The 20,428-nt window shown below is 39.3% G+C and overlaps 1 protein-coding gene across 4 annotated transcripts; it reads right to left on the bottom strand.

Annotated features, from left to right (window-relative positions):
* Positions 1–786: 786 nt before the first annotated feature.
* Positions 787–20,045, bottom strand: CycE (cyclin E). Of its 4 annotated transcripts, none has more exons than XM_074101876.1 (9): positions 19,777–20,045; positions 18,948–19,001; positions 18,796–18,862; positions 18,446–18,726; positions 17,865–18,066; positions 8,243–8,354; positions 6,559–6,990; positions 4,140–4,345; positions 787–1,422 (listed from the first exon to the last, which is right to left on the bottom strand). In XM_074101876.1, exons 2-9 carry the CDS (start codon positions 18,959–18,961, stop codon positions 1,264–1,266), a joined length of 1,473 nt encoding a protein of 490 aa, XP_073957977.1. In that variant the 5' UTR covers positions 18,962–19,001; positions 19,777–20,045; the 3' UTR covers positions 787–1,263. The 4 variants fall into 4 exon arrangements, with proteins under 4 accessions (XP_073957977.1, XP_073957979.1, XP_073957978.1 ...); XM_074101878.1 differs by having other exon boundaries at positions 19,962–20,040; XM_074101877.1 differs by lacking the exon at positions 19,777–20,045 and adding an exon at positions 19,264–19,683.
* Between the last annotated feature and the right edge of the window lie 383 nt (positions 20,046–20,428).

A 20,428-nucleotide genomic window follows, 5' to 3' on the forward strand; every position in this document is an offset into this window, starting at 1 on the left:
AGGGCCTACTCCGAAATTCGAAAATCGAAGTTCGTATCGTACCGTCCCTCTCACTCTCGCATTAAATAGTATAAGTGTCAGAGGGACGGAACGACACGGACTTCGATTTTCGAATTTCAGAGTAGCCCCGCTGTAATGTATTTGCGGCTCCGTAAAATCGTCCCCATTTTCAAAACTAATAAAATACTAGTCTTAAGAGTCATAAAAGCAATATTATTAGCTTATTATTACCTAACTTTAGGTATAACCATCCAGTTTAAGAATCTATAAACACTAGATAGTCTTCCAAAGAACCAAGCCGTAGCTAAATTTCAACAATAGTACATTTATAAAAAGTAAACACATCCACTTATGCACACAACTCGCAGTGACCACAATCATCAAGTATGACGTGTGTAAGCTAGTTACACAAATTACAAGGTACAAGACTACTCCGACAGAGCGACATTGGCGCGGCGTCGAAAAAGGTTTCATATTTAGTGCCAGTAACATCGTGCCAAGGGCATGCCATTCCGGCTCTTCTTTAATCACATGTACGTCGTTAGCCCTGTGGGTCCTCGGTGTAATGCTACTGGCACTATTTTACTGGCATTGTGTAAGGCCTACTGTCCACGTAGAGCGCACATCATTTGAAGCTTGTGTGCAGTGTTGCATCCTGCGTAGGAATTAACATGTGGCCACGGTGTCGCCACGTATCATGACCCGCGTAACGTAGAGCGTATGACGTGCGATCTACGTGGACAGTAAACCTAAACTAGTATCTCTGTCGCTCCATCGAGGCGGTACCGCCCCGTTTTTTCCTGTACTCTGCGTTGGCTGCTAAGGGCTTAAAGTCTTAAAACCCACTTTCTCAAAATAGGCACTTCTGCAAAAGACCATTTTCTGAAAAATGTGCACTCCCAACACCAAATTAGGGCGTTTTCTCCATATGTACACAAATTTACACGTTTACAAAACGGTACAGTCAGTTCCCTAACATAAGTAGCCACTTTGCTATGCAGTTACAATGAAACACAAGATACTCATGGTAGGAAACTAACTATACATACATATTTGACACGGCCGTTTATATAATATGTACAAATACGGCTCTTGTGATCCTTCTAGAAAAGCGCACCTTTAGAGAATAAAGAATACATACTCTGAGAAAGTGGGTTTCAAATAATCGCGCGTAGAGCGGACCTTTGTCACGGCATGCCCGGCCAGTACTCGTATCATATTGTGTCACCTATATACCTAGCTGAGTGCACAAGTGAACGCGTCCTATTCGTCGAGCAACCGCACGTCGGGCCTCGTGGAGGGGGTCTTGGTGGTGGGTGTCTTGGGGCTCTTCTGGTCGGACTGCGGCGGCGTGGGCGGGAACACGTGCTCCACCGACGTGGACGCCGACGGCTGCTCGTTGTGGTACTGGAGGACTTTGTCCTGGAAAGACGGTTGGAATTTATTAACGATTGAGTAGTATAGTGCTAGAGGTCCAGTCCAACGTTCGATAGAGACATATTGGTAGAGTCAATCGGTTTCGATTCCAATTGGAGTTTTGGTTTCGGTAGATTATTCTAAACTAAATTTGGGAGCTATCGGCGTCGTGTAATGGCTCTATCACCTCGCACTTGCAAATTTTTTGTGGCTACGGTGTAATTCCAAATTAAAATACAATTGATGCTGACTCTTTTTTAGAGCTACCTAACAATAACCTAACCCAACCTGATAGTTATGTTTTATTTATTATTGTTTGCTTATACCCAAGTGCTGAATTTTGCGGAAATATTATTTTCTTTTCTACCTAAATTCAGTCTTATGCTTAGTTCAGTAATGTCAAAACTATAGACTAAATCAAGACATTCCTTTAAGGCGGCCTTAGATTTCTGTACTTAATTTTATTGACAAAAATGAGCAAATGGGTCACCTGATATTGAAAAGATATTGTATTGTAATGGTGGTGACACCAAATATCACCGAAAAACACAGTGGGTTCAGCTACGGTGACTGCCTGTAGAGCAGACGTTTTCAACCGACGTGCCGCGTATATTTCCAGGTGTGCCGCGATCGCCGAAAAGGTGTCAACGAAACCCTATTAATAAGCCTCCGCTGTCCGTTGTTATACATATTATAGGCATACTGCACGGAACCCTTTAGGTAAGATTGGTTTTTTGGAATCTTTTTGTATTTTTTATTTCAATTCCAAATTTTTACTTTTACGGTCATCCCGTAAAACCTAAATTGAAAATACAAACTGAAAATATAGACGCACAGAAAAACCAGAAAAATAAGACCAGCACTGGGAATCGTACCCAGGTCCTCGGCATTCCGTGCCGTGTGCTATACCGCTACACCACTGCTGGACAACGGTACAGACACGAATTTCCCCTATGCACCACATATCCCAGCTTGTTTGTTTCTTATTTAGCCACTTAAGCAGTGACGCTAGCGACATCTATACCGTAGCCCTCATCCGAGAAACTTTCGGTACGCACCAGTCCGACTCGCACTTGGCTATTTTTACTGGCGTGCCGTGAAAACCAAAAGGTTGAAAATGCCTGCTGTAGAGCCTTATTTTGAGTTGCTACATACATACTACATAGAATTAAGCTAAGGAATAATACCTTCGAGCTAAGCCTAGGCCTTTGTTTTAAACTAAAGTGAAGGGCACCAAGTAAGATTCTATTGTCAAGAAGACATTAATATCAAAGGCGTATTATAAAGTTAATGATTATATCATGGACAGGGATATTTGGAAATAATTCCGATCCGCATTAGCGATCCCTTCAAATAGCGAACCTACTGTGTTAAAAATAAAGTTGTGTTAAATACTTGTTATGTATACATATCATTTATTAATATTGTAAATCTGTTTAAAAAAATATATACCTCGTTGAGTTTCTTGCCAGATTCTTCTCAGCAGAGGTTTTTCCGAACCGGTGGTAGATTTTTTTTGACATTCATAAGTGCTTGTTATAGCCTAAATTGAATAAAGATATTTTGACTTTGACTTTGACTTAAGAGGTGAAGATCAGACACTGTACAAACTAAAAGAACCAATCGTGCTGCAATTCCATAAGTATTGGTGGTGGTAAGTTACATAGTATTCCAACATTCGTGACATATTATCAGTTTACGTGGCCTCTAAACTAAATCGCCAGTCGCAACGTCTCACACGAGCCTCTAAGGAGGCCGTGTAAGTGATTTCTTGCCGTCATTAAAAGCTCGTTTATCGACGTTACTACATTATACGCGTAGGCGGCCGATTTATTGTCATGCTAGATCGTTTTGAAACCTCGGTTTTATTGAAGCGATAAAATTCGACAAACTGCGGGTTGCTCAAGATAATAGATTTTTTTGGGAATATTTTCTTCTTCTGTTTAAAAGAATATGAATTAGCTAGATTTCATCCCATAGGAATTTCTAGAAATCCCGATATCCCTACAGTGACGGGATAAAATCCCAAAATTTGAACCGCTAGGACTCCATGAAATTTAGCGCGGGTGTTTTTATGCAACGTTAAGGAAATGCACGTAATTTCTGGGAGTTCCTGAGGGAGTTTTTGCGGAATTCTGGAATGTCAATTCAATTGCTGGATCCAATGGCAATGGTGGTCAGACCTATAGCGTCTCAAGCACAGGGTCGTGAGTTCGAGCCTGGGTTCGCACCCACGAACTTTTGTACGGAATTCCTTTTGAAATTTATCATGAGCTTTTATGGTGACGGAAAACGGGAGTAAACCTTTAAGCTTCACGGTGAAGGAGCACGGTTCAATTCAATGACGTGAGTGTAGTTCCCAATCCGTACTGGGCCGGCGTAGGAGCTATGGCCCTAACCTTCTCATTTCGCATCGCCTGTACCTTGCAGAGGCAACTGAATCACGTACCAGGGTGGAAACTTTTCATAACCAATTTCGCTATGATTTCTTTGGCTGACGTATGGGATGTCAACATGACAAAGTTTCCACCCTGGTACAGTAAGTGCAAAAATATACTTATCTAACACGTCAACAATATGTACCACAGAATCTTATTCCGACGTAATAAGGCCGTGGTAACATTATTTTTGTGTGGTTCGAATAGACACTTATTTTTGCACTTGACTGTACGTGATTCAGTTTCCTTGACCGTATAATAGGTCGAGATGGCAATGGCACTCACAAACATGTCCAGCGTGACATTATGCGACTGTATGCGGTGACTCTCGTCCACGTTGAGGTCCGGACAGATGAGGTCGAGCCCGCCGGCGCGCTGCAGGAACTCGCCGTCGCCGCCGCGCACCGCCCGCGCGGGGCCGCTCTCGCGGACCACCGCCACCGACGGCGCCAGCCACCGGTAGCACGGCTCCAGGGCTTCCCAGCTGTAACCTGGAGAGAGGTTGATATGCAGTTCGGAACGATGCATTACCAAGACAATTGTGCTCATTAGCAGTGTCGTATGATGCAGGCTAACATGTTTGCAACCCCCTAAATACATAAAATCCAAGGATCTTGGGTTAAGGGCGTAATGAGTTATACCTAGTGCCATCCACGAAGACGCGTGATTTTGTTAAAATTAGCCATTAATGGCATTGTAATAAGAACCACGGCACGCATCATCGTGAATGACTCTACCTATAGATGTATGTACTACAGGGGCGTGTCGCTCATGTACTCGCTGCGGGGGCGGGGGCGGCGGATGCAGCTGCTGGCGCCACCTCTGAGTTGCGCCAACGACATCCTTCATTTTTGTATAAATAATATATTTTTAAATAATACATATTTTTTTACATTTTAAACGAATTGCTTACAATGCAAGATGACTAAGTAAGTATTATACTTACAAAGTAAAATGTCTAAGTACTTTTGCAGGTGGTAGAACCTTGTGCAAGGTCCGCCCGGATTGCTACCACCATCTTGCTCGCTAATCCTGCCGTGAAGCAGCAGTGCTTGCACTGTTGTGTTTCGGCGTGGAGAGTAAGACAGCCGGTGAAATTACTGGCACTTGAAGTATCCCATCTTAGGCCTCTAGGTTGGCAACGCATCTGCAATACCCCTGGTGTTGCAGATGTTTATGGGCGGTGGTGATCTCTTACCATCAGGAGACCCACTTGCTCGTTTACCATCCAGTCGAATAAAAAAAAACCTTGAATGCCGTCTACGAAAATCGTCTACTTGCTAAAACGACCACCAAGCAAAATGTCTAAGTAGTTGAATGTCTTGGAAAACAATTATGCAATACCTGCATTAGAAATTCAGCATAATGCTGAGTTTTCAGCTGTATAAAGTGAATAAATGAATTAAAATGCCTGCAAACCAGATATCGTATCATTATTAGGTATTCGTTAAGTACGAGGGAGGAGAAGTGGTTAGGAAAAACTGTAACTACAGCGCGCGAGTCGAGCGAGCGAAGCGCGCGTGCTGCGGCAGCGGCCGGAGAAGCGCCAGAAGTATTTCTTTAAACGTCTTGCTTTTGAGACATCCTGTTTATAGGGCATCTTGCTTATTGGACATCTTACTTTGTATGCAACTTGCTCATAACGGTAATTTAATAACACTATGACGTCAAGGAAAATATCCCAAGTATACCTATGTAGTAAACGTAATCTAGATTTATATTGCTGATTGTACAACCAAAAAGTGCTAATCGAGACAAATTTGAAATATCTTTAGTTTAGGTATCAGAATGCTGATACGCATACTATATTTGGCGCAAACTTGTTTCAACGAATTTGGCTGCATTTTAAACAAATTCCCTGTTCCGTGAATTGCATAATTCATGAACGCAGTTTTGCGTCTGATACGTTTTTGAATAAAATTTGGATACATGGGCCAATCAACTATTTTACCGACACTTTGGGCGTCTCCTGCGTTACCAAAAAATCGTACTTCCAACAAGATATTTCACGGTTTAATAGGTTGAACTTACGTAGGATGGCATGTATTCATGTACACCATCTACTAAATTACAGAAAAAACATGTTTACTTACAAATATTTGCAATTGTTTGAAAAATATCGCGGGCAGATTAGTGTCGGTAAAGAAGATGATTGGCCTACATACAACTGTTTTGTTTATCTTGCCTAGTGTGGGACCAACGAAAAGCAATTTGTAAAGCGATACTTTTTTAATAAACTACTAGCTTCTGCACGCGGCTCCGCCCGCGTGGTATTCGGTTATCGCGCGCTATTCCCTCGGGACGGGAACTGTGCATTTTTCCGGGATAAAAAGTAGCCTATGTCACTCTCGGGCCCATAAACTATCTCTATGCCAAAAATCACGTCGATCCGTCGCTCCGTTACGGCGTGAAAGACGGACAAACACACAAACATTCAAACACACTTTCGCATTTATAATATTAGTATGGATTAGTTATTTTAGAAGAGGCCATGGATGGGAAACAATTAAAATGCATTGTCTTATAGAGACAGGTAAAAAAAAATTGAAATAAATGAATTGCTAGAAACAAAAGCACTAAGTATACTTTTTGACACAAGATCCGCTCTAGCGGCACGTATCGTCAACTGTCCGCATCGCTGTCACATTCGCGAACGCGTTCGAGACTAATACAACAAAAAACTTACAAGATTCAATCAACTTACCTGACACTCTCATAGCGAGGTTCTTGTCAAACGCGTGCGCTATAGCGGACGCAGCCACCGCACTGTACGCGAACTGGTTCACTTCAACATGTAACACCGCCAAGTCTATCAACTGTCCACACACAACGAACTCCAACGACGAATACTGGGGAAATACGAATGTGTAGCCCCGCAGAGCGTTCGCGCCTACATCACTTTCACTTATTAGCCTACGTTTTGCACTGCGTCCTTCGCTTGCTAACTGCATGTATATGTTTAGCCAACTGTTCATGGTAATAGGGGTTATGTTCCAGGATAAGATCTTCAGTATGAGCATTTCTTCTAGGAGGATCTCGTCCGTGGTGCAGGCGCCGTCTGTGACGTACGCGAATTCGCCTATTTTCGGTGGGTACACTTCTTCGACTTTTGCGGCGATGAAGAGGCATGTTATACCTGGAATGGGGAGGTTGTTTTAACTTATATTGCCTAGACTAAGTACGCGTAAACGCTAATGGTTTAAAATTTTCGGGATTTAACTAAATTTCTATGGGAATTCCCATTAGTTTAATAGTGGTTTTCATAAGCGTTCTGCGCCAAATTTCATGCCTCTAACCCTAGCGGTATTTCAGAATTTATATGCCAAATTACATTTGTAATTTATATGATTATTTGTGAAGGGAATCCTATACACACCTGCAAAGCAAATTCATAGTCTGTGTTAAGTTCTCAATCTGCAATGGGCCCACGTGGGAACTACAGCCGAAGCCCTCTCGATCTAAGAAGCCAAACCCCAGCAGTATATAATGTTTTTTTTATAAAATGAGTGTTTTTTATTATTTAAATATTTACTTATCTCGATAAAACCATAATTGATAATTTCATTAATTACATTCGAAGCAACAGGAAAACAAATACAAAAATAAAATGTACAAGTATTTATACAAACTAGCAAATCATTATTTAATTTCGATCTTCCATTTAAGATGCCTGGCCATTTTATCTATTGTCATTAAGTGATTTGATTACTAATTAGATAGCCCATGTATTTCTCCACCCACAGTATGAAGACACTAGGTACATTATGAGCTCTAATGATACTCCTTACCCAGAGATTACCACGAACTTTTCAGTGAGCAGGCCCCTCTGCCCCACTGGGCACACTGGGCACGTGCCCAGGGCCCCGCAATGGATTGGAGCCGCCTAGTCCCTTCTCCATTAACAAACGATAACCAATAACTAAATAGTGCCTTATTATGGTCATAGGGTATCCAAATTCAAAATTCAAATTCAAATGATTTATTCAGTAAATAGGCCGCAATGGGCACTTTTACACGTCATTTTTTTAAACTACCAGCGCTTTCGGAAAGACCATCATTGCCAAGAAGAATGCGCCGCAAGAAACTTGGCAGAAAGTCATTTTTTCATAAAAATATAATTACAAATAAAATACTTAAAAACTATATTATACAATTAAAGAAAAAAAAAATACAAAAAATAATAATAAAAGAAATACAGGGATGTATGGGATCCATTATCCTAATGTGCCCAGGGCTTCTAATAGGTGAAAGACGGCCCTGTCAGCGAGGATTCAATGGCGTGTGTGAAGAGTTCCCAACACCCATTAGGAGTATGTGGAAAGAGGCCCAACTCTCTCGATTTACGAGGTGTGGCGACTTGGGAAGTGCGAGTTGATAAGAATACTTACCAATCAGCTGCAGCCGTCCCTTTTGCACGTCATCTGTGTTGGTGAGATAACGGTCCACATAGTCCACTGTCAAATGGAACGTCTCACGATGTAGCTTATATACTTCGCACACCTGAACAAAAAGAAAAGAAAAATCGTCGTAGTATCAAATAGGGTAACAGTAAGTTTTTGGCCATCTTAGGACTGTTTTTGGCTAGTTGACACTTGAAGTAATATATAAAAAGTTGTAGTGTTAAAACAATATGTTTAGTGAGTTTCAAAAGTTTATACTGTAACGAATAAAGTTTGTAATGTTTTATTACTATAAATTTATTTCAAACGTATATTTAAACAATAAATGGCATAAACGGTACTTCTATTCTGCCCTACATATTAAAATATTAGTCCCGCAGTTATGTTATTAATAGCCAAAATAAAAAAATACGCGTCCAATATATTTTTTTAGCCGGGACATTAGCCTATTGCAGGGCTCGGCAACCTTTTGAGTCGGAAGAGTCAAAAATTACAACTTACAAAATTTCAAAGTTTTTAAAGAGCCACATTTTTTTTTCTTGCCAACAATAATAGTACCTGCTTGCATAAATAAAGTTTTTTGATAAAAAAAAACTAATCTATTTATTCATATGAAAAAATATCTATTTATTCATATTATGTAAGTAGAGTAGTGTTTTTTCACAACAAATTAGATAATATCGCACCTTCGTAGTACAAGGGCATAATAGTCTAAAAATCGAAATATTAGAAAAAGTGAAATTATTCCCTTGTTCTACCGAAGGTGCGATATGTATACGGTATTGGTAAATAATATTAATATTATTATATATTAAATTAAATAATATAAATAAATCTAATCTAATCTATTTGCGCATGGAACTAAAGAGCCGCAGCTTCACATTAAGAGCCCCATGTGGCCCGCGAGCCGCAGGTTGCCAACCCCTGGCCTATTGCATAAATAAGTGTGTGGATAAATGATGAGCCGTCGAGTAAGCTCTACGTAACCTAACTATCTTACAAAAGTTGATAAGCCCCCGACATGATAATTTCAAAGTTTTATCTTAAAAACATCTAAACCGATTTTGATGAAACATAGCTAAGAACCATCGCTAGAAAACCTGCTTTCGAATATAAAAGCCGCATCCAAATAGGTCCCCCGTTTCAGAGCTACGATGCCACGGACCGACACACACAGAGCGGTTAAACTTATAACACCCCTTAGCTGCACGCAATAAACTTTATCGATGAATGTTTGTTATTTCGGCTTGTGGAAACCGTCAGATTATATATTTCGTAATTCTTGAATTATTCCCTTCATAAAATAAAGAACCACGCTCGAGAATGTCGAGATGAAGTTTTTTTTTACAACTTTCTAGCCCTACCCTTCTTTACGTCACTAAATTGTCAGATTAGTAGAATAACACGTTTTAGTATGTAACTAACTCATCCTACCTTAATCTGACGCGCTCGGGAATTTCAGATGATGAATCTTTTTTTACTAATCTGATCCTTTATCCTTGACGGGCGGCCATGTATATGGCTCATAGTTGGTGGAAGGACTTAACCGGGTACAAGGTATCCCCTGTATATTAATCTGTCGCGCTTTAGTAAATCCCGAATCGGGACTATTATTTTGCGTCGGGGGTTAGGGTACGACTGAAGCCGATCACTGTCAGACGCGACGTGACTTATACCTCAAATCTTGGCGCGAAACAGTAGAGTGAAATTCGTCCGAGCGCCGTATCCTGATACAAGTGGCCCGAAAGCCCTGGCTTGTACAAATTCCCGTGAATGGTTTGTTGACTCCCGGATGCGGTTGTACTATCTTTTACCAAACTATCATATCATTAAGAATTGCCCGGATGCCACTAGCGATACACGGGTTAAGCTTTTGGCTACATGCCCTGTAACTAAGAAGTGGACAATTCCAAGTTCGTATCTTACCGTCCCGCTGTTTCTAAATCTAATCTAATCAATCTATCTATCTCCTCCTGGGTCCTGACATTTTTTAACAAACTTAGTGCTTAAGACCTAGAACGTGGTTGACCTGCTTTGTTATTTTGGTGCCGAATATGATTTTGTACCTTTCGGCGTCGAGACCCTTGGTCCGTGGGGCCCTGGCGCTCTGAGTCTCTTCAAAGATCTATCAAAGAGACTCAGAGATACCACAGGAGACCGAAGAGCTGGCAGTTTCCTCGCTCAACGCATCAGTCTTGCGATCCAGCGGGGAAATGCTGCCAGCATCTTTGGTACCATGCCGCAGGGTCCATTTTTAGATTTATTATAGTTTTAGTTTATTTAATTTTATTGTACCTAATATACCTTTTTTATAGTTGGACCTGTATTGTTCTGGAAATAAAGTCTTTTATAATATTTTGGATATTATTTCAAAAATCTTAGAATTCTTTATTCAATGAACAATATTCTTAGTGTTAATTGGTCCTTTATAAAGTATGCGAGGACCCAGGAGGATCTAATACCTTTAAACAAGCAATTCTTATTTATATAATATATAAAATAAATAAATCTCGGAAACTATCTATCTTGATCTCATCTCTGGGAAAACACTTATTGGCGAGTTTTAGCCCGAGCGAAGTAGCCGTGAGAGGGACGGTACGATACGAACTTGGATTTTCGAATTTCGAAGTAAACCCCCAGAGAGGCGTAGGCGACGTGGGCCACAGAGTACGCTAGCTGACAAGGTTTGCACGGAGCGGATTCACGCCTATTGAAAAAACCGGCCAAGAGCGTGTCGGACACGCCCAAAATAGGGTTCCGTAGCCATTACGAATAAATTAAGTAATATTTTTTACCTTACCTGCTATTTACTCTTAGGGGCTGTTTCACCATCCATTGATTAGTGTTAACTGGCGGTTAGGTGTGATGCCGTCTGTATTTGTTTTGTTCGAACAGACGGAGACGGCATCACATTTAACCGTCGGTTAACGCTAATCAATGGATGGTGAAACAGCCCCTTAAACTACTAATAATTCTCAAGCAAACTTAGCCGTTACAGTTTTCCTTGAAAGTTTGATATACTTACTACCCTTCTGATTTTTTTCAAATTTTTCCACGAACCGGTTTAGATTTTAGAGGGGGGGGGGGCTCGATTTTAATGAAAATTTGCACTTAAAGTTGAATATTTTGCAATCAAATCACTGAATCGAAAAATCGTTTCAGCAACCCCCTAATGATTAAAAGACCTATCCAACGATACCCCAAACTACAAGGTTGGATGAGAAAAAAATATCACCCCCACTTTACGTCTATGGGAGGTACACTAATAAAAAGGACCCCGTCTGTTAGTCAAAGTCAAGTCAAAGTCAAAATATCTTTATTCAATTTAGGCTATAACAAGCACTTGGGACAATCAACTATTTTACCGACACTTTGGGCGTCTCCTGCGTTACCAAAATTGTCTCTGGCGTTACCAAAAAATCGTACTTCCAACAAGATATTTCAACTAGTTGAACTTACGTAGGATGGCATGTATTCATGTACACCATCTATTAAATAACAGAAAAAAGCATGTTTACTTACAAAAATCTGCAATTGTTTGAAAAATGTCGCGGGCAGATTAGTGTCGGTAAAAAAGTTGATTGTCCCACTTATGAATGTCAAAAATAATCTACCACCGGTTCGGAAAAACCTCTGCTGAGAAGAATCCGGCAAGAAACTCAACGAGGTATATATATATTTTTTTTGAAACAGATTTACAATATTATTAAATGATATCACAAGTATTTAACACAACTTTATTTTTAACACAGTAGGTTCGCTATTTGAAGGGATCGCTAATGCGGATCGGAATTATTTCCAAATATCCCTGTCCATGATATAATCATTAACTTTATAATACGCCTTTGATATTAATGTCTTCTTGACAATAGATCTGAATTTTGTATCCGTTTCATTTATAATTTTTTTTTGGATTTTATTATAAAAACGCATGCAATTTCCCAGAAAAGACTTAGTCTTCTTGTATAGGTAGTTTACAACTTTAAACGGTTGACATTTTCCTTAAATCCTTACTGTTTAAGGAAGTCAAATCAGGTGAGTATTATAAATTTATTAAGTATAATGGGTGGAGGTTAAATGGAGGTCAGAGTGGAGGTCGTGCGTATTGTTCGCGAGATAGAGAACAGACGGGCGTGACGTCGTATCGCTTTTTGAACTGACAACCGATTAGCAAACTTGAGAACCTGACTATAGGAGTTATCCATAAATTACGTCACACATTTAGAGCGCGGGGCGAACGGTTTGTGACACAGGAAGCAAATAATAGGAATTTTCATAGCAATATGTGTGACAAGGGGGAGGGCAGAGGGTGGGTTAAACTTAAAACTCGAATAACTCGATAACTACTAAATTTGGACCCCTGGTTGACTGGGCCAAAAACATTGCAAATAAGCTTTAGAACAGTCCCTTACAAGGAATAGGTCGAATTACCAGTCACCCTGTATGTATATCATACTCTTTGATGAATTATAACTGGTACTAGCTTTTGCCCGCGGCATCGCCCGCTTGGTATTCGGTTATCGCGTGCTGTTCCCTCGGGAGCTGTGCATTTTTCCGGGATAAAAAGTAATCTATGTCACTCTCGGGCCCATAAACTATCTCTATGCCAAAAATGTCGACCTCTATGTCGATCCGTCGCTCCGTTACGGCGTGAAAGACGGACAAACACACAAACACACTTTCGCATTTATAATATTAGTAAGTACGGATGGATAATTAATCAAAGATCATACTAGACTTTACCCGCGTTGGATCAAAACCAAACCATTGGATCTAAAAGTCGAATTGAAATTCCAGACTTTTTACAGAATTCCCAAAAATTACACTGGGTTGTGGTCGTGGTCTTCACTTACATTGTATGGCGAAAACCCACGCAAAATTGAATGTCTCTTTACTTAGCGGTAAAGATTTCGGGATTGCCCACCTATCTGTATACCAAATTTCATAGAAAAAAACCGCCACCCGTTTTAACGTGATGGAGTAACAAAATAAGCACGCGTACGCACGCACATACAAAGTTTCACATTTCGAACGCGTAAATTAAATATTTAGATCCAGCAGTTGAATTCAAATTCCGGGATTTTTTTTTCGACGACCAGATGGCCAAGTGGTTAGAGAACCTGACTACGAAGCTTGAGGGTTCGATTCCCGGCCGGGGCAGATATTTGTATGAATAATACGAATGTTTGTTCTCGGGTTTTGGGTGTTTAATATGTATTAATCTACATAAGTATGTTTATCCGTTGCCTAGTATCCATAGTACAAGCTTTGCTTAGTATGGGACTAGGTCAATTGGTGTCAAGTGTCCCATGATATTTATTCATTTATTTTATTTAATAAATTCCCAATAACTACATTCGAGACCCGATCCCGTTGGAATATCGAGAAAAAAAGTAACTTATGTGTTATTCCAGACATCCAGCTATCTACATACCAAATCTCATCCTCAGTCGTTTTAGTATGAAAGAGGAACAAAAAAAAAAACCCCTGAGAATTCTCAAAAATGGTCTTCGTTGACGTTACAGTAAAAACAACCGTGCCAAATTTCATGACCCTAAACGCCGCGGTTGAGAATTCAGGATTTTATCCCGATCCCGTTGGAATATCGGGTTAAAAGTAACCTAAGTGTTATTCCAGACGTCCAGCTATCTACATACCAAATTTCATCAAAGTCTCATCAGCCGTTTTAACGTGATGGAGTAACAAACAAAACACGCGCACGCACACACTAAAACTTCCTCTCAAACTTTCACATTTATATATTGGGATAGGTATATTATATTAATAAAAAATTTGTGGAGCTTAAAAAGACATTATTTACATGTTTTTCTTTAGTACTTAACTAGCATTATCCCCAGCTTCGATCCCAGTGAAAAATAAAACCGGACAAGTGCGATTCGGACTCGCGCACGAAGGGTTCAGTACTATTATTTATACAACATTAGACATGAGCAAAACAACGGCAAAAAACACGTTTGTTGTATGGGAGCCCCCTTGGATATTTTATTTTAATTTATTTTCATTCTGAGAGGCCTGTGCCCAGCAGTGGGACGTATATAGGCTGCGATGAATGAATACAACTTAATATTCTGTAAATATTTCAAGCGTCTACCTGTTGCCATTATTAATATTGAGCAAAAAAATCACGTTTGCTGTATGGGAGTGGGAGACCCACTTAAATATTTATTTTATTCTGTTTTTAGTATTTGTTGTTATAGCGGCATCAGAAATCAGAGTTTGCGTGGTGTCAGGTTAGAATTACACCTCTCCATTTCGTCCGTGGATGTCGTAAGAGGCGACAAAGGGTGGTTAAGCAGTGTTTTTCAAACTTTTTCAGGACGCGACTTCCCTTAGTTTGAAAAATATTTGGCGACTGCTTCCTCCACTTACAGTTATTTGTAATTATCTTACATTGATAATACAAGCATTGAATAATCATACACAATAACGGTGGGAGTATTTGAAAGATATTGCGACCCCCTTAAGAGGCATCCGCAACCCCCGGGGGTCGCGACCCACAGATTGAAAAACACTGGGTTAAGGTATACTATACCGTAGGCGACAGGCTAGCAACCTGTCACTATTGTACCGTTTTTGTCAAACTTTAAACCTAAAATTGCTAAAAGTGGCTCCGAAGCGGTAACGTTTCGTGTGCTCTGCCTACCCCATTTGGGAATACAGGCGTGATGTTTGTGTGTGTGTGTGAAATTAGAGTTTATGAGAAACAGCCTTGCGACTGACAGAGGAGTCTTAGTACTAGGGTCCCTTTGGGTACGGAACCCTAAAAACTGGCTATCTCTCTTTATCCCGTGAGAATTTAAAAAAATCCCTTCTTAGTGCATCTTTATGATCCTCATATTCTTATACAAGGTGTTAATGAAATACATAACTGAAAACCTCAGGCACCCCAAAATTTTTTTTTAATTTTAAGTGAGTCGATTGCATTTAGTTTTGAATACCATGATTATTTTGCTTAGTCAGTAATTCTACTTCATTTCTAACTCTACGCTTATAATTATATTGTATTAAGTATACTTGTCAGTTGCGTTTTGATGTTTTTAGAACAAAATAACACATTGACAGCAAAACGTCCAGTATTAAATTATCGAAATAGTATGCAACCTCGCTAAAATATTTAATTGGCGCATGTTGCAGTCGTAACTTTTAGACTGGGCGCAATAAAAAAAAGGATTTTAAAACACAAACACAACCTAATTTAAAACATAGTGCAATCGATTCTACTCTCGATTCTGAGCAAACTACTTTCTGGTTATTTAATTAACACCTTGTATATACGAGTATGTCTGCCAAATTTCAAGTCTGCTCTAGAGGTTTGGGTTTTTCTGTCAGTCAATCAGTCACGTTACTTTTTTATAGGTATAGATGACTGCTTCGAGGGTATTTTAATACCAGCCGTATAATCATATCAGCCGTAAGACATAAGCCTCCCCCCCTCCCCCATAGAGCTCCAGTTGCTTCGGTTGGAAGCGGCCTGCATCCACCGTGAACCCGCGGTTTTAACCAGGTCATCCATCTCGTTGGTGGACGTCCTACGCTGCCCTTGACGATCCGCTTTACTAGTACGATACGATAACTAACTATTGTCAGCTACTTATACCTCGCTAAATATTAGCGCGGTACGCTGTGTAAAAATATCAGTCAGCATAATCTTCCATTTTCAAATTGGTTAAAAAGCAACGATCATTACGAAATTATATTTGATTTTCATAAAGCGATAACAAATAACGTTTGGTTAATAAGAACCATAATGACGGCGAAACACGTTGGTTCTGAAAAGGTCGATGTACCGCGCAAAAAAGGGGTCAACGCCCTCTATATTACATCAGGCTCTAGATATCCGAAGTCCTAATGCTTTAAGGCAATTTCAATAAAATACTAATTACGTATTCGTTTGCCTTGGCCCACATTCGGGGTCCTAGAAAAAAGTTATTATTTTCTAGGTTGGAAAAGTTAATTTTTTTATTAAGATTAGCGAATTTGTCAATGGCTAAGCAGTACTCCAGCCAGGAATATAATCTTTTAAAGAAAATGTGTCTCATTGAAGTCGATTCTTCTGTTCGAGCGCTACTACGCCCAGACAGACAGACGTAAAAGCGCTTACACCAAAGCATTCGATTAGGTCATGTCATGTATTACTTAATAATTTTTATCCGTAATTAAATGCCAAATGTTATAAATAGATTTCATTCAATCGAATTTTCCGACATGAGGTATGAGATTACGTATGAATGGATGCATTAGAAAAGATCCTTTCTCTGGGTTAAAAATATATTACAAAAACCGCTCTATCTCCCTTCTCCAGCAATTCCACATTTGATTTAAAATAGGTCAGCCTACAAAATAGACAAAAAAGAGAATATGTCTAAAACTCTTTTAAGCCTGTTCTGAAATTAGATCTGTCTTGAAAGAAAATAAATACTATATACCACTCTTGTTGTTGTAATTTGAATTTATGGAAAAGTCGTCGCATCGTCGTTTCAGTTTGTATTCTTGCCACCACTGGGCACAGACCTAATCTCTAAATTTATACTCATATAGGTACATATAATTATACATCATTGCTAAAATTGAAATCCTTTCTGATAGAAATATTCTATTTGATATACTAACAGCTGTTATGTACTCACCTTTTATCTCTGGCAGCATGAAAATAACAAATCAAATATTTAAATTGGGAATCAATTGTCTTTTGCTACAGTTACAGACAAAGTAGTAAGTCACCACAGTATGATGCATGATAGGACTATAGTAAGCACAATTAAAAAATTAATGCTGAGAATAATGCTGATTAATTTAAACTTAAGTACAGTATATGAAATTGTGATATGTGCAAATAAGTTAAGTTGGTTGCCTAAACAAAGAAGGTCAAGATATTTATGTATATTAAACAAATACCTACCTTTGATTTCTAAGGGTTCAATACTATGGTCAGAAATAGCTTTAAACACTTTATAATAGGAGCAAAGCAATTCCTCATTTGTTTGTTGGAAAAAGCAAGGTTTTGTTAAGATTAAACCATGTCTATTTTTTCAATGTACCAACATACTTATATAAAATATACTAAGTAATCCAATAATAAATTCAATGTATAGGCTTTTTTATAATATGAGATTCCCTGGGCCATAAGCTCTCAACTTTTTTCTGCCCACCACCCATTTAAGTTTATTTTGTAGGTCCCCTTTTTACGTAGGTATGAAGGCCTCCTGTGTTTTACTTCCACTGCCTCCCTGAAAGCGTTCAACGCCCACAAAGGGGCGTTATCGCCCACGTCAAAACCTATGCTCTAGTCAGCCCTTTTTAACCTTGACTATGGTCCAAAACATCCTGATGATGTATCCAAAATTTAAGCCAGACCAAAGAGCTAAGTCCTTGCCAGCTGTAATTTTATTACCAATACCTATCCCAAAGCAATGAAAAGCTGCCAAATTTCAATATCAGAATGGGCTCTCAAAATTTGTAATCTTCAGGTTGGATTTCAAGGAATAATCTTTTCTAGTTAAAATCTGTATTCTTTACATGATCAGGATATCCTATGACCTAAGAATAGATGCATTCAACATATAATTGGTTTTTACTGAAAAGTGCTTACCTCATTTAACCAGTCCAGCAAGATGGCTCTCATACGTGGCTGAAGGTTGGGATGATTGTCAAACATATTAGGGTTTTTTCTCATGCAGGATCTGGCATCACACTCGCACATGCCCTTCCAGACTTCCTTGGGGTCCGCCCAGGACAATCCAGGCAAGGGGCACTTGCGCTTAGGTGGAGATGCACACTCCAATTTACTAGGTCTGCAAGTGAAATTGATTGATCATGAAATTGCAACTAGTAAAAAAGGGGGTAAAAATAATCTGAAATACAGACTATGTTACAAGGCATTTGGGTAACTTACTGGCAAATGTACACCCCAAGCGTTCAGATAAAACAAGCAATACCCATTTAATATATATGTCAACTTGATAATAAAAAAATAGTTATATTTTCTGTATTGTCCCCATTCATGAGCTGGCTTTTGCATGGGTAGATATAATCACTGCACTTATAGGCAAGTAGGTTAATGATGCCTGTTATCTAGTAACCCATTACTAGTTACAATATCATATAGTAAAGGGAATTCTACTGAACATAAAATAACTTAAGTTTGTAATAAGACAGTGTTTTGTTTCTTACCCAGGCCGCTTGCTACTGTGAGGTGTGGAATCCCCTCTGGCAACATTTTCCAGAGGGCTAAGCACACAATTTGGTAGCTCAGGTAAACTCGGTGGGCTTAAAAAACTGTCAGGGTTGTAATCTAAGTCTGTGAACACACTCCTTGGCTGTTCAATGTTCCCAAACTGGGACTCCTCATCACTGGAGGATGTTGATTCCACAACCACATTGTGGGCTGGTTGGTCCGTCAGTTCTTCTTCTAATTTACTCGCTATCTTCAGTGGTGGCATGTTCTCAACCTCCTAGAAAAAATCACTCAAGTAACATCCGTCTAACAGCCTCAATTTCACATGCACACAGATGTCACTTACCTCATCATCAGTGGAGTTTCTCTTCCGTTTGAGTGTCATCCGTTTCTCAGTACTCTCACTGGGGGAACTGCGAATAATCGTCAAGTTACCAAAGTAAACAAACCTGATCAAGGTCAGCCTATTGCGAAAATAGAGGTGCACTATGTACTCACTCAGTTTGTGCCATGATGGCTGGGGTTCCTTAAGTAGCACACGTGCCCTTATGCCTGCAAGATAATGCTTATTAAGAATATGACACAGTTATCATCATCTAAGGTACAATAGAATAGAATAATGACCCAAAAATCCCGCATGTCATGTTCGACCTGCAAATAGGGTTATGTCAGTTGACAACCGTAATTGAGACCATATTTCTATATTTATCGCGAGAAGATTACTATCTACAGGTTCAGGTGGTATCGTAGAAGCGTGTGATCACTAGAAATACGCGAAATACAAGCTGTAAAGTAACCATCTAGGCCGACGTACCAGCAGCGTGCCCCCTACTGGTTGGCGGGAGTTTTTTTTTCTACAGGTATTTTAACGACTGTAGAAGCGTTATTTATCACTATTTAGATTTTTTATATTCACAGGAGAGCGTTAACTGTTGTTAGGGATCATAAAAAGGTAGAATTTCAACAATCAGCTGGTCGAAAAAATGCCACGAATCCACCGCGATCGCGCGCGAAAAGCTCTGTCAGCGCCATTGAGACACGTCGCTGTCTCGCCAATTCACGGACCATCCGCTTTTGGAAATTGATATAAATAGCACGGATATGTTACATTACCACCCCGACACACGTTTAATAATAAATTGCACCGATTAATACAGAAATAAAAGCCTCTGATACATGAAATAACCGTTGACAGTATCGGCTTGGCTTATCGCCCACCAAAGGTTTCTAACCTAATTAGGACCTAACAATAAAATTTCATACAGGATGACATACACCACTACCCTGGCCATACCCTAGACATTAAAACTATAGGATTAGAAAATACCTGATCATTCACAAATTATTCCCAATTTCGATGAACAAAATTTCCTTGAGCATCAGTACTGATCTATCAACTACGAGCACAAACACACAGTTTTTAGAGTTAATTCTTAACACAAACGATTCTTATAACACTAAATATGAAGTAAAACGATACACTTATGATAATTGCCTAAATTTACATGTTACTTTTCAGTTTTCACGGCTCAATAACGCCCGGCTTTCCGCGCGAAAATGTCGCGCTAAAACCCTGGTACCCCTGCAGGAGGACAAACTGCCAACTTCAGGTTTGTTTCTTCTGAAAACGGACGTCAGCCTGGGAATGCGTTCCATTTTACGAATATGAACCTGCTTCAAGTCTCGTTTATAAATATTAACAAAAATAAAAAAAATAGAATGTCACAAGAACGAAATTAACAGAAAACTTGCAATTTGATGCAATGTTGATTTTAATGCATATATTTAAAATTAAACTAAATTTCGAAGAAGTAATTAATACATTTGCAAAATCATTATCATTTTACTTCAAAATGTAAATAGAATTTTTGTAATGAATAAAAAATACATAAATCGTAAATTTGAAATGTTGCAATAGCAATTTTATGTTAACGCCCGTAGAATGGAGCGGTTGTTCAAACCGATGCTTGTTTCTGATT

This window comes from Choristoneura fumiferana, chromosome 18 (genome assembly GCF_025370935.1).
Source record: "Choristoneura fumiferana chromosome 18, NRCan_CFum_1, whole genome shotgun sequence".
NCBI classification, from domain to species: Eukaryota; Metazoa; Arthropoda; class Insecta; order Lepidoptera; family Tortricidae; genus Choristoneura; species Choristoneura fumiferana.